The sequence below is a fragment of the Arctopsyche grandis genome, chromosome 6 (assembly GCF_051622035.1).
Source record: "Arctopsyche grandis isolate Sample6627 chromosome 6, ASM5162203v2, whole genome shotgun sequence".
NCBI classification, from domain to species: domain Eukaryota; kingdom Metazoa; phylum Arthropoda; class Insecta; order Trichoptera; family Hydropsychidae; genus Arctopsyche; species Arctopsyche grandis.
In genome coordinates this window covers 3,475,293-3,487,200 of record NC_135360.1, presented here as the reverse complement: position 1 = coordinate 3,487,200, position 11,908 = coordinate 3,475,293, and the positions used below count along the sequence as shown (strand labels likewise).

At 34.8% G+C, this 11,908-nt stretch overlaps 2 protein-coding genes across 5 annotated transcripts; one reads left to right on the top strand and one right to left on the bottom strand.

Annotated features, from left to right (window-relative positions):
* The first annotated feature begins 3,025 nt into the window (after positions 1-3,025).
* Positions 3,026-8,078, top strand: LOC143913561 (tetraspanin-18B-like). Its single transcript, XM_077433433.1, has 8 exons — positions 3,026-3,060; positions 3,444-3,626; positions 3,692-3,790; positions 4,836-4,964; positions 6,220-6,294; positions 6,372-6,505; positions 6,984-7,125; positions 7,542-8,078. Exons 2-8 carry the CDS (start codon positions 3,567-3,569, stop codon positions 7,692-7,694), a joined length of 792 nt encoding a protein of 263 aa, XP_077289559.1. The 5' UTR covers positions 3,026-3,060; positions 3,444-3,566; the 3' UTR covers positions 7,695-8,078.
* Positions 8,079-9,410: 1,332 nt separating this feature from the next.
* LOC143913546 (uncharacterized) lies at positions 9,411-11,351 on the bottom strand. Of its 4 annotated transcripts, none has more exons than XM_077433408.1 (3): positions 10,983-11,351; positions 10,761-10,893; positions 9,417-10,687 (listed from the first exon to the last, which is right to left on the bottom strand). In XM_077433408.1, the coding sequence occupies exons 1-3, from the start codon at positions 11,171-11,173 to the stop codon at positions 9,791-9,793; spliced, it is 1,221 nt and encodes a 406-aa protein (XP_077289534.1). In that variant the 5' UTR covers positions 11,174-11,351; the 3' UTR covers positions 9,417-9,790. The 4 variants fall into 4 exon arrangements, with proteins under 4 accessions (XP_077289537.1, XP_077289534.1, XP_077289535.1 ...); XM_077433409.1 differs by having other exon boundaries at positions 10,761-10,863; positions 10,983-11,324; XM_077433410.1 differs by having other exon boundaries at positions 10,761-10,844; positions 10,983-11,260.
* Positions 11,352-11,908: the final 557 nt, after the last annotated feature.

Sequence of the window (11,908 nt, the reverse complement as noted above, 5' to 3'; positions counted from 1 at the left end):
AATTTAAAAAAAAAATCCGCCGATTTCCACCGTTATTGGCACGTGCATTTGACACATAGGGAAAAAAATATATTTAGCACTAAATAACCATGGCAACGCGACCACTTTCACTTTTATGTACTCGATCTTCAAGTACACCATGATCAGTAAAATTTCAGCAATGTCGGTACCAAATAAGCGTTCGGCATGAGAATCGGCAGTCATTATATATTTTGGATTTATGTTCCCCAGAAATCTTTCAAAAGAGCAAATGCTGAAAAATTCTCAAAAGTTGTTTGACTTTAGTAGTGATAACTGCTAATGGAACAGCGCTGGCTATACTTTCTGTCAGAACTAAAGGTATAGTGTGTTGTTGCAAATCACAGGATGACGTTGAGTCAATAAATATAATGTTATTATGGTTTGGTCTCTCTTCATTAGCGGAGTCGTGATTATTACAGTAAAGGGATTTTCTATAAATTTAATTTTGGCGCCTCATATTCTCCCTATAAATTGAATAGTCTAATTGAATGCATATTTTCTGTAAGAAAAGACTTTTAAATTTATTATGTACATATGTAGCTTTATAAAATGTTCATTGTCATAATATTCATTACCTTGATCATACTAGTTATTTTTCCACCTCTTTCATATAAAAATACAGCATGCTGTTGAACTGCCTCCACCACATCCACTATACTATGAAAATAGCATTGAAATCAGTGGAACCCAATCATGGGAATGTTTATCGACTTGGAAACGATCCACCTTGAATTTGTTAGACCAGCATACAATGAAATCCATCCCGGCAAAAAGCTTTATGGATAAACCGTCATCTGATGTGGAACCCACGGGGTTATGTTTGTATTCTTTAGAAAAGTTGGACATGATAGAGGAGGGGTAGTATCAGCTATATCAGCGGCTTCGGAGAAAAGTGAACACTGACTCATTAATGGATTATATATGTCGCAGTATCAGTGCACACACGTCAAATGTCAAATGTGATAACGTAAACAAATGTCTGTTAGTGTGTGTGTGAGCTATCGACGCGACACCGGTGACGAGTAGTGGTAATAACGCAAAAACAGATGGGAAACTTAGATATGCACGCGGTTTTCGACTTCACTGAAAATTTCGGAACGAATTAACCGCGCAAATAGAGGACTTATAGTCTTAGACAATTATATTCCTTAAGAGATAATTATTTATGTCCTTTTGTACTAGCCTCTATACTGGAGAACTATGGATCAGATACAAGCGGGAAACGATGACGAAGATTTATCTTCAATTTAGATTTAGGTTAACAATTTAACAATTGCTACCGTGCTGTTAAAAACTGCTACCGTGCTCTCTTTGATGCCTCATGTGCCTCACTTTGAAGCCATTCTCAGGATGCGAGCGGCCTCTCTACGTCTTCGTGTACTTTTACCGTCCAATTGTCTTCTTGCTGCCACGTCTTCTCATTTGCACTCTTCACTGTATTTTCGATGGATGGAACTACTCCACCGACCACCTTAAATAGACATTAAATTGATTAATTAATTAGTTAGTTTTATTTGTATTCTTATTATTTATTTATATTATTTTTATTATTTATTATTATTATTATTATTATTATTTAACCAAAAAAATACATTGCGTGCAGAACATTTGTAGGCGCGAAATGCGATTAGAGAGATAGCATATACGTTTTACAGGTGTCATCCTACACCGGATGGTCAATAGTACCAAAACTAATTTAGGTTCATATTGGAAGAAGACAGCGTTCTCTGTTATATTTCATCTGGCCTCTAGATTGATCTTGCTCCAGCTGGACTTTAGCTGTAACTGACTCGTGACGTGGCAACGTCCGAGTATCGAACGAGTAGCGTCCGAGTATCGAACGAGTAGCGTCCGAGTGACCAAATTAGCGTTGTCGGTCGTGTCGTTTCATCCCAGTGTAATGAGACAATCGTTATACATAAGCATTTTATACAATGCGAATTCATTCAAAAATCCACAGTGACTGGCATACCTCAAGACGAAATTGGTGAACCTCAAGACGCTGAATAACTTGAGATTCGCAAGAGAGATAGAAAAGGATACGCCAATTTTACGGGAACCATTTCAATGAATATCGGAAAAATTGGCAAACTCTGATCTGGAGTGACCAAACCAAGGTCTGGCCAGCAGCGGGACTCTAGTGGGATTCAAACCCGTGACCACTCTGCTCGAAGCATAATATGCTAACCACTAGTCCACGCCGTTGGTTAATTGAAATTTACATACATATAATATACAGAAGAAAGTTAACATACGTGTATTAAGAGGACTGGACACCAGCGCCTTGTCCATACAAACGTATTACACTTCTCCCTTCCTCAATTATGTGACTAGAGAAATTATTTTTTAATATGCTATGGATATCCACCATTGGGATGCGTTTTATTTTTTTGATTAGTTATTTTTTATAGGAGCTAGGAGCCGCCAAACATCTATAAAATCGCCTCTTTTTTACACCCACGAAAAGAGTCCAGCGTGCTTATTTAACGCTCGTTTAAAAAAAAAATACGCACATAGTTGCACGGAAAATATCTTTCTCATACCGATGATGAAATTTTTTTAAAAATTGGTCCAGTTTTGGAGGAGAAAATAGGAGAATACACAACCTCAATTTTGTCGATTTAAAATACGTTTTATCTGGTCGAAGCGAAACTGTCGCATTCACTCAATATATATATATATATTGATATATACTGTCGCATTCACTCAATATATATATATCGAAGAAAGGAACGGCAACAAAATTAAGGTTTCGGGTGTACAGCCCTCTTAATGTGTTGAAAATTCACAAATTTAATGCTTATCTGCATATCTGATAATTCAACACCTTTTTCAGGGTATTACCGATTATTTATATATTAGCATTTCAACTCACGGTGTATTAAATTGAAACGGTAATCGCTTTTACAAAGCATTTTAGCTAATATATGTACATACTATTATTTTTTTTCAAACGAGTAGATGAATAGATAACTCGCACGCGATTCCCAAGTCGACTTTTCTCAGTCAATTTTAGAACTTCTTATCGTGCGGTCGACGGTTTGTTGTTGTTTCTTTTAATTTCATTTTAATTTTCATGTTAAATTAGAACTACCAAACTGGATTCGATTTAACATGTGCAAAAGCAGTAAAAATTGGCAGATACATAAATTCAGCGCATCTAACAAATGTGACGAATGATGCTGAATGCAATTTTCGCGTGAGAAATGACAATCGACTAATACAACAATTACTCTATTGTTTATAACTATTGTTTATTTTTTTCCTGTCGCAATTACCTACCAACGGAAACGTTTAACGTCTCATAGGAAAGTAAATTGTTATTTTTCTTCTGGAAAATATCTGGTAGAGTTAGATGGTAGGACGTAGAGATCAGTCGCCATCGGTCCATCAGTAATTTAAAACATTTTCACAAGTTCTAGATTATACCGATGACCAAGTGACCCGGTAATAACCCAGTATTGTCCGAATTGGGTCAAATGGACAAGCATCGATTGTACGCGCGTTGCATTGTTTGAATATTTTACTAAAAAGCATATAAAAATATGGTGCAGTGTGAAAGCTTCTCTAAATATCATCTCATACTCTTCAACGTTTTGCTTTTGGTGAGAATTTTTATATTATTCGATTGCATAATAAATGCTTATTTTAAACTTTCGGATATTTTCAGGTTTGTGGAATAGCACTCCTAAGTTTCAGTATCATATATTTTTCAAATCCAACTTATCTCATAAACGCGACAATTCATCTGAGCATCAACGAAACTCAGGTAAAACTTATGTCACATTTTTATAAGAAATATGTACGTACTTTATAATTAGGCGTCGTTCTTTGGACTTGTTGAAGTTGAATCAAAAATGCAAATCTAGAGTTTTCAATTTAGCAAGCAATTGTTAGCGTATGCTGAAAAGTACCAGGTTCAAACCTTCAAACCATCTCAGACCTCGATTCAAAAAAATCAAACGTTGTATGATTTTGATTTGATTTTTATTATTACGAAATTATGTTCACAATACATCTTATATCTATTTTAATAGCTACTGATCTACTGATCATTTTCTATTTTACAATTTAATTTAATTTGGTTAGTAATCATAGTATTATATTATTCTAATGTTAATCTACAGCATAATAGGAAAAAGAGCTCAAAAACCTATTTACAATAATTTTTTTCTTGTTGTATGATTTGAAGTATTTCTACTGGTCAGACTAGGATACTTATAACGTTCAAGTCTTAAAGAGTTTGCAAACTTATCTGATTTAATTGTCGAAACGGTTCCTCAGAAATTGACTCATACTTACCAATGATTGTTATCATCGTTTGATTATGTCCATTTTGAGCAACAAAAATACTACCAAGTGTAGTAAACTATAGACCGTATATTTATAATTTGATGCAAAAGTCCTCCTTCGAATGAATAATGCATTTGCTGATTCTCAATATAGTATTTAAGATACAGCAATTGCCTATTGTAATAATTACGTGTCCAGGTGGACATACTTAACATTATCTAAGAAAGCAGATTGTGATCTTGGATAGTAAGGAAGGGCTTCTGAGAGGTTGGTTGAAATGATGCAATATTTTAAGATTCATATACATATAATACTTTATTACAAGAAAGCCTTAACCGTAATTTCATAGCGTGCAAGTTTCCATAGAGGGGTTTTAATATTTTAGTTAAGCGCTTGTAGGAACAGAGGTGAAGCAATAGGTAATGCTAGTGGGATATGAATTTTTAAAATGCTAAGTTCACTGTCCTCAGTCTAATGTATCATTTTCAAAGTAACGCTGATCATTTGACGCGATTTTTCAGATTTTTCAATCGAATAACTTGCCTCAAATTTACACACTGTGCTTCTTTGCAATCGGGCCTGCTATTATTTTAATCTCTCTCGTCGGCTGCCTTGGTTCTTTTCTTCACCAGCCCTGTCTTTTGGTAACGGTTAGTATCTAGAAGAAACATTACAATCGTCGGCCGTGTGATAGTCGTTGACTATTTGGACTAAAATAATAGTACACACATACATATATACTGCTATCAGTTAGTAAGGAGCAGGAACTCATCGCGGAATAAAAGATTCTCAGCAATGTCACACTTTTCTTTTTTTTACAAGCCTCATATCATTATTACCATATAATTTAAATAAATACAGCTTATTGCACTGGTATAGGTACTACATACCAGTAGACGGGTCATGGGTTCAAGTCCCGGCCAAATATGCTGCTGGTGAGGTGTTTGTGGTTATTAAAAAGGTTGTGGCTATTTGCAGGTACTATATATGCAAATTATTGGCTATTTGCAGGTACTATATCTGCGAAATATTGGCGATTTGCAGGTACTATATCTGCGACAGGCGCAAAGCCTTCTGCGCATGCGCGTGAACTGTCACTCTCAGCGTGTTTAATGTTAAAATTTTGTTTTAAACCTCTTAAAATTTAGTTCGAACTCGTAAAGTGACGTAGAGTAAAAAATATAATCCAAATTAGTTAATATTACTAATTGTTAGAAAATTATTATCATATACAACGTATAATACATACATACAAGTACAGGCTGCAAACTATCTAAATGATGTAAATCTATTATAATAACGTGCGAAATTGATTTGCCTCATGTATAATGAACGATTGATCATAAACAAGTCTAGCATACATTAAATGTAAGAAATTATAATCGGATTAATAGTTCACGCGCATGCGCAGAAGGCTTTGCGCCTGTCGCAGATATAGTACCTGCAAATAGCCAATAATTCGCAGATATACTACCTGCAAATTGCCACAACGTATTAAATATACTCAGATCGACCGTCTCCTGTTAGAATTTTCCGATTTTTCTAGCTTAGGTGTTGAGACGCGTCTAATAAATTTGTATCCTCCCCCTTAGTTTCTCGCAAATTCGAGCTATTAGCATCTCGAATTTGTTAAATATTATAAAAGCTTCATTTTTGCTACATAAAATTTGTTATGTCCTGTTATGTTTGAAACACTGTTAGAACCTACGTATGTAGAAAAAATTGTCTGACCATATATGTCGCCTTGGGGTAATTCCTGTCGTGGCACATATGATGTATGTGTGTAAAATAAAAATAATAATAAATGGCCAATGACCTGAGCACGGCTGACGACTGTATTGTTTTCTTTACTTACTTTTTGATAAAATTGTAATATTTTCTTACATAATCACCTTTTCTTTTTAGTACACCATTGGAATAATCTTTACACTGCTCTTAGAAATCACATCCGGGTATATCTTAATATTCTATCAAAAGGAAGTAAGTATTTGATCCATTTTCACCTATCGAAGGCGTCCATCCCCATTCCAATTTGTTTTAATAACCTATATATTTAGGCAGATGAATCTATTCGCAATTGGTTACTAAACAGCATCAAATACGAATATCGTGGTGCTTCGGAAAATGTGATATCAAAAATTTGGGATCACGTTTTTTCGCATTTTTATTGCTGCGGCGTAAACAATCCAAGGTTAGTAAACTAAATGATAATAGAAACATTCTGTATATATGTATGTATGTCTCCCTCACGGGACCGAAAGTGAAACGCCCAAAAACGCAAATATCGGAAGACAAAGATCAAAAATCGAAAGATCTTAAGTCGAAAGATCAAAAAAAAAAAAGGGTGCATGGTAAACGGTACTATGTATATATAATATATATGAGTGGCATGCGGTGAAATTATCTCTCTTTTTGTCATACAGCCTTGTTTAAAGTGCGCGTGCAGAATACGGGAGGAAAAGCCTGTGCCTCTTGTTCCTGTTGTATCCTGCTCGCGCAAATTAAGTGAGTATGTACGACGGGGGGAGAGACCCTTTTTTATCTTTTGACTCAAGTTCTTTCGATTTTCGATCTTTGCCTTCCGATATTTGCATTTTCGGGCGTTTCACTTTCGGTGCCGTGAGGTAGACCCGTAAATTATGTACATGTGTATTTAATTTTCGTTTCAGCGATTTTGAAAATTCCTTGTTTTACAACGAAACGAAGTCAAAAATTCCTAACTCATGCTGCTACCATTTAAATATGAAGAATTCTACTATCGCCGAATCGAAATGTCCCTTAATTGTAACAGTCGACAATTCGTACCAAAAGGTGAGGTCTAAACCTCAGTGAAAGGTACATAATATCGTAACTACAATAATTGACCAGTCTATAGTTATTGGCAGGGTGAAAAATAAGTCAATTACAATCGAACCGATGTAGCACGAGACTTACGTAAAATGTATATACTATCGCATTCACCCCGCACTCGACCAATCACATTTCGTTTCAGTTTCGCATTGCATTTTGGCCAAAAAATACATGCTATTGACAGCAAAATTTACATTAATATTTTTAAAGATTTAATAGTTAAATAAGAAATAATAAAAATAAAGAAATTACTTTGCGTCCTTACAGCGTTACGTCATTACATTGCACGAATGCGACAGCATGTTTGGTTCTCGTAAGTCTCACGCTGCATCCAATCTACTATAATACAATGTAGCAGTTTTTTGGTTCTATTTCAGGGATGCTTCGAAGCCATCATCGAATTCTTTGTGATGTATCGGAATGCGATTGGAGGAGTATTGATTGTCATATTTACAATCGAAATTATCACCATCGTGGCAGCCATTGTTCTCGTAAAATCCAACATGTCAACTCGTGGGAAAATTACCTAGCATTTATAGCGCCAGGAGAAGTTGAACAAAGTGCAACCAGAACGAAAAATTATCGCCTCGCCCAATGCTAGTCCATCTTACATTACTATTTCTCCCAGTGTCGAAAGGACAAATAGAAGTTTGTATTCAAAATACAAAAGTGTAGAACCCGTGAGAGAAGACAGGGGCAAAAGTGAAAATGTATTTACAATTATTGTCGGAAACGGTCGACTAGATTGGGTTGATGGTGTTCCGGCAAATATTAAACGAAATTGAGTCAAAACAGATTATTATTATTTTATTTGTTTGATAGTGAAACTGAATCATCACTTTCGAAAATGTAGTGAAAGTTATGAAGTGCATAAATAAAAGATCTATTTACAAAATATTATATATAGTACATATTATATATGTAGTATTTCTTTTCAAAATTTACCCATGTTACAGTAAAATTTTTATTGTCAGTGGAATTATAAATCCACTGTCTCAGATAGTGAGTACGTATGTAACAATAGAATTACAATTTTACTTCTTAATGTCAGTGAATTTGTAATTCAAACGCTAATGCACCGGTTCGGTGATTACTAGTCAAATGTGAACCGGTCACACGAAAACCGGTCGCTCTAGATCGGTCACACGTGATCATCCGTCACACTAAAACTGGTCACACTATAAAATCAGTTTTCTCGTGACCGATTTTAGGGTGTGACCAGTTTTAGTGTGACGGGTGTTCACGTGTGACCGATCTAGAGCGACCGGTTGTCCTGTGACTGGTTCACATATGACTAGTAGTCCATTTTCCAATGCACCATGCAATAGTGCACATCGTACTACCAATCCTAACCTAACCTTTAATAAATAAGTATTGATTTCTTAGGCATTATGGCGTGTTTGCTTTGGGAGGATATGATATTTTGGTTTTTCCAACGGAAAACTCCCAGATTTTACTGACTCGGACACTTTAGTTTGTATTTCAGTATCATTCCACTGTCAAACATTATAATTTCACTAATCAGGGCAGTGAATGTGTAATTTCGTTGGTGAAAATGTAACTATACTCAGTGAAGTTGTAATTGGATATGATTTCTCTGAAACTTCAGTGAAATTATAGTTTCACTGTAACATTAATAATATGTTGACCGGAAAAATGCACTCTCGAGACATCCAAACTTTCAAAGATGCTCAAAGATAACTAACGCAATGGAATTCTACAAAAAAGCGTCAAGGAGTATTTGTATGTTATCTCCGACGGTGCTAACCTTTTTTTGTGGAATTCTATTGCGTAAGTTATTTTCGAGCGCCTTTGGAAATGATGAACTTCTCGAAAATGCACTACTATTCAGTGCAATTTAGTGCATCTTTCCGGGAACCTTATAATATATAAAATAGTGCAATTATTTTCAAATAGAATCGATTTTCTTAATAAATTTTCGTCACATACTATATTTGTAAGTAAAGTCAATTCAACGATAAGCTGAAATAGTAACAATAAATAAAATAAAGTAAAAGCCTACTCATTGTACATCTACACGTAAAATTGAATCTTTTGATACAATATTATGTAATTAAAAAGTACAACTTTAAGGAAAATTGTAGTTAATTACAATTTTTCCAGTAAAAAAACTTCAAATTGCTATCGCTTGTTTAACACAATTATAAAATCCACACACATTTGAAAATAAAGAACCTATATATGTTAATAAACTAAATATAATTTTTAATAAATACTAAATATATTAAGTTCAATGTTTTAATTCTTCCTTTAAGATTATTTAACATTTTAGTGTTGAGATTTCTGACCAGGGAATACTTATTTCGAATCCTGGGAATTGGATTTAAAAATAAAACTTTAAAATATACAATATGTCCGACTGCATGAAAGGAAATTATTTACAAAAGATTGTTGTTAACAGTGGCTTAGCTAGAAAATATTGAACCGCATGCAAAAGTTACCAGACGGCCACCATTATTTTTATTTTTAAATGCCATCCACTTATACTTAAAAATATATTACAGTCGAAATAAGCAGTAGTATAATTCAATATACTGAATTTAAATTAACTGAAATTAATATTGCATACCGTTGGGTAGATTTAATGATAAATTTTCAGTCAAATTTAGTCTTCTTTTGAACACCCACCAATGCGGGGGCGTCTAGAAGTTAATATTTTGATATTTCTAGTAAAGCCTGATCGCCTCTTGCTAACTGCCCTTGGTTGAACGTTTATTGGGGCTCTATAGTGCTTTCTAATTAGTTTTCTTTCTGAAAAGCAATCTGCTATTGCCATGTAATCTGATGGATTTTTGCATTTTTCAATTTCAGATATAATTTTTTTACCATAATACATTGGTAAGTTATTTAATAGTTTATCAGCAGCTTCGCGGAACGAATTCAAATATCCCCGATAATCCTGTACAGGGGCAATAACATTGTGAATACATTCTGAAGTGGAAGGAAGCTGTTCGATAAGAATACTTGAGGTTAAAGGCTGTTGAATGGTAGTGAAATATGAAGACAAAGACTGCTGATTGGTAGTGGAAGATGGAGACGAAGGCTGTTGAACAGTAGTGGAAGATGAAGACTGCTGAACGGTAGTGGAAGACGAAGACAAAGGCTGTTGAATGCTAGTTGAAGATGAAAATGAAAGCTGTTCTGAATTAGGATTGTTTTCAAATGCATTATAATACTCCGCAGTATCAGCCTTGTCGCCCAACGGTAATACTGCAGTTGTATCGCTCAAATGTTTTTTCCTCCACCTCTCATACCAATGGGCGACCATCCTTGGTTTCGGATTGAAGATTCCGTTGACCATTAATTTATCAACATCCCCAAATTCTTCTTTAAGAAATGCAGCATGCTCTCGAATTGCTTTCGCCACACCCATTTTTCTGTCAAAATAGCCTTGAAATCTATCAAATGTGGCAGAAGACGGAGCTAACGAAGTAAGAACTTCAGCACTCTCGGTATCATGGGAATGTTGTAAATTAATGGTTATTATGGCAGGCAAATTATCCTAAAATAAACAAAAAAGTAATATATAAATTCATTTTTTTAAATAGAAGTATTAAATATTATGTATTTTTTACCTTCACGTGTTGGTATCGATATCTAGTCATTTTGTTAGTATATTTCACTATAATGTTAATAGACGCTGAACAGTCAAAATTTTTCTTTTTCAATTTTTTATTTCTACTGCTGAATTGGCATTTATAGTGTTTTCTGTAAGAAAAAAAAATGTTTCTTCAAAAAAAGGCATAACTAAGTAACGCTAACATTTGTATATATGTACATAGATGATAGGAACTTACCTGCATACGTATTTTCCGCCATCGTCTTTCGACCGGGATACAATCCACCTGGAGTTCGTTAGTTGGCCATACAAAGTAACCCATTCGACACAATTGTCAATGTCGTGGATTTCAGCGAAGAGCTTCATCGACAAGCCATCGTCTGAGATCGAATCCACCTTATGCCTATATTTGTCAGGAAATTTGGCCATGTTGAGGCCGATGAGAACGAACACGTACTATGTAGAGTAACGACAGAATAAAATAAAAAGAGTTTCTCTCCCAATCGTGCACGCACTGAGATAGTGATTCAATTCGTCTGTTGGCATGTCAAATGACCGACAGCGCGCCACTAGAACGCCTGTTGGTGGTGTCCGCGAAAAATCACTCACGGACTTTACACTCAACGGCGTTACGCGCACGAAATTCACCGACAAATCACTCACGCGACAATAGACTCACGGGAAAAACAACTCACACGACATTTCGCTCACGGAATTATTAAAATAGCGTACAAAAACGTTATTTTTTTTACACAATAATTATTGTAAAACTCAATTAAACGTATTGTAACTAATTAACGGGTCTACCTCACGGGACCGAAAGTGAAACGCCCGAAAACGCAAATATCGGAAGGCAAACATCGAAAATCGAAAGATCTTAAGTCGAAAGATAAAAAAAGGTCTCTCCCCCCGTCGTACATACCCACTTAATTTGCGCGAGCAGGATACAACAGGAACAAGAGGAACAGGCTTTTCCTCCCGTATTCTGCGCGCGCAGATATATATATATATATATATATATATATATATATATATATATATATATATATATATATATATATATATATATGTAGATTTTATTGTATTCTATTTACATAATTCAAAAACCTTACAATCGTTTTATAATAGTATATAATAATATAATAATTAAAAATAAAACGAAAT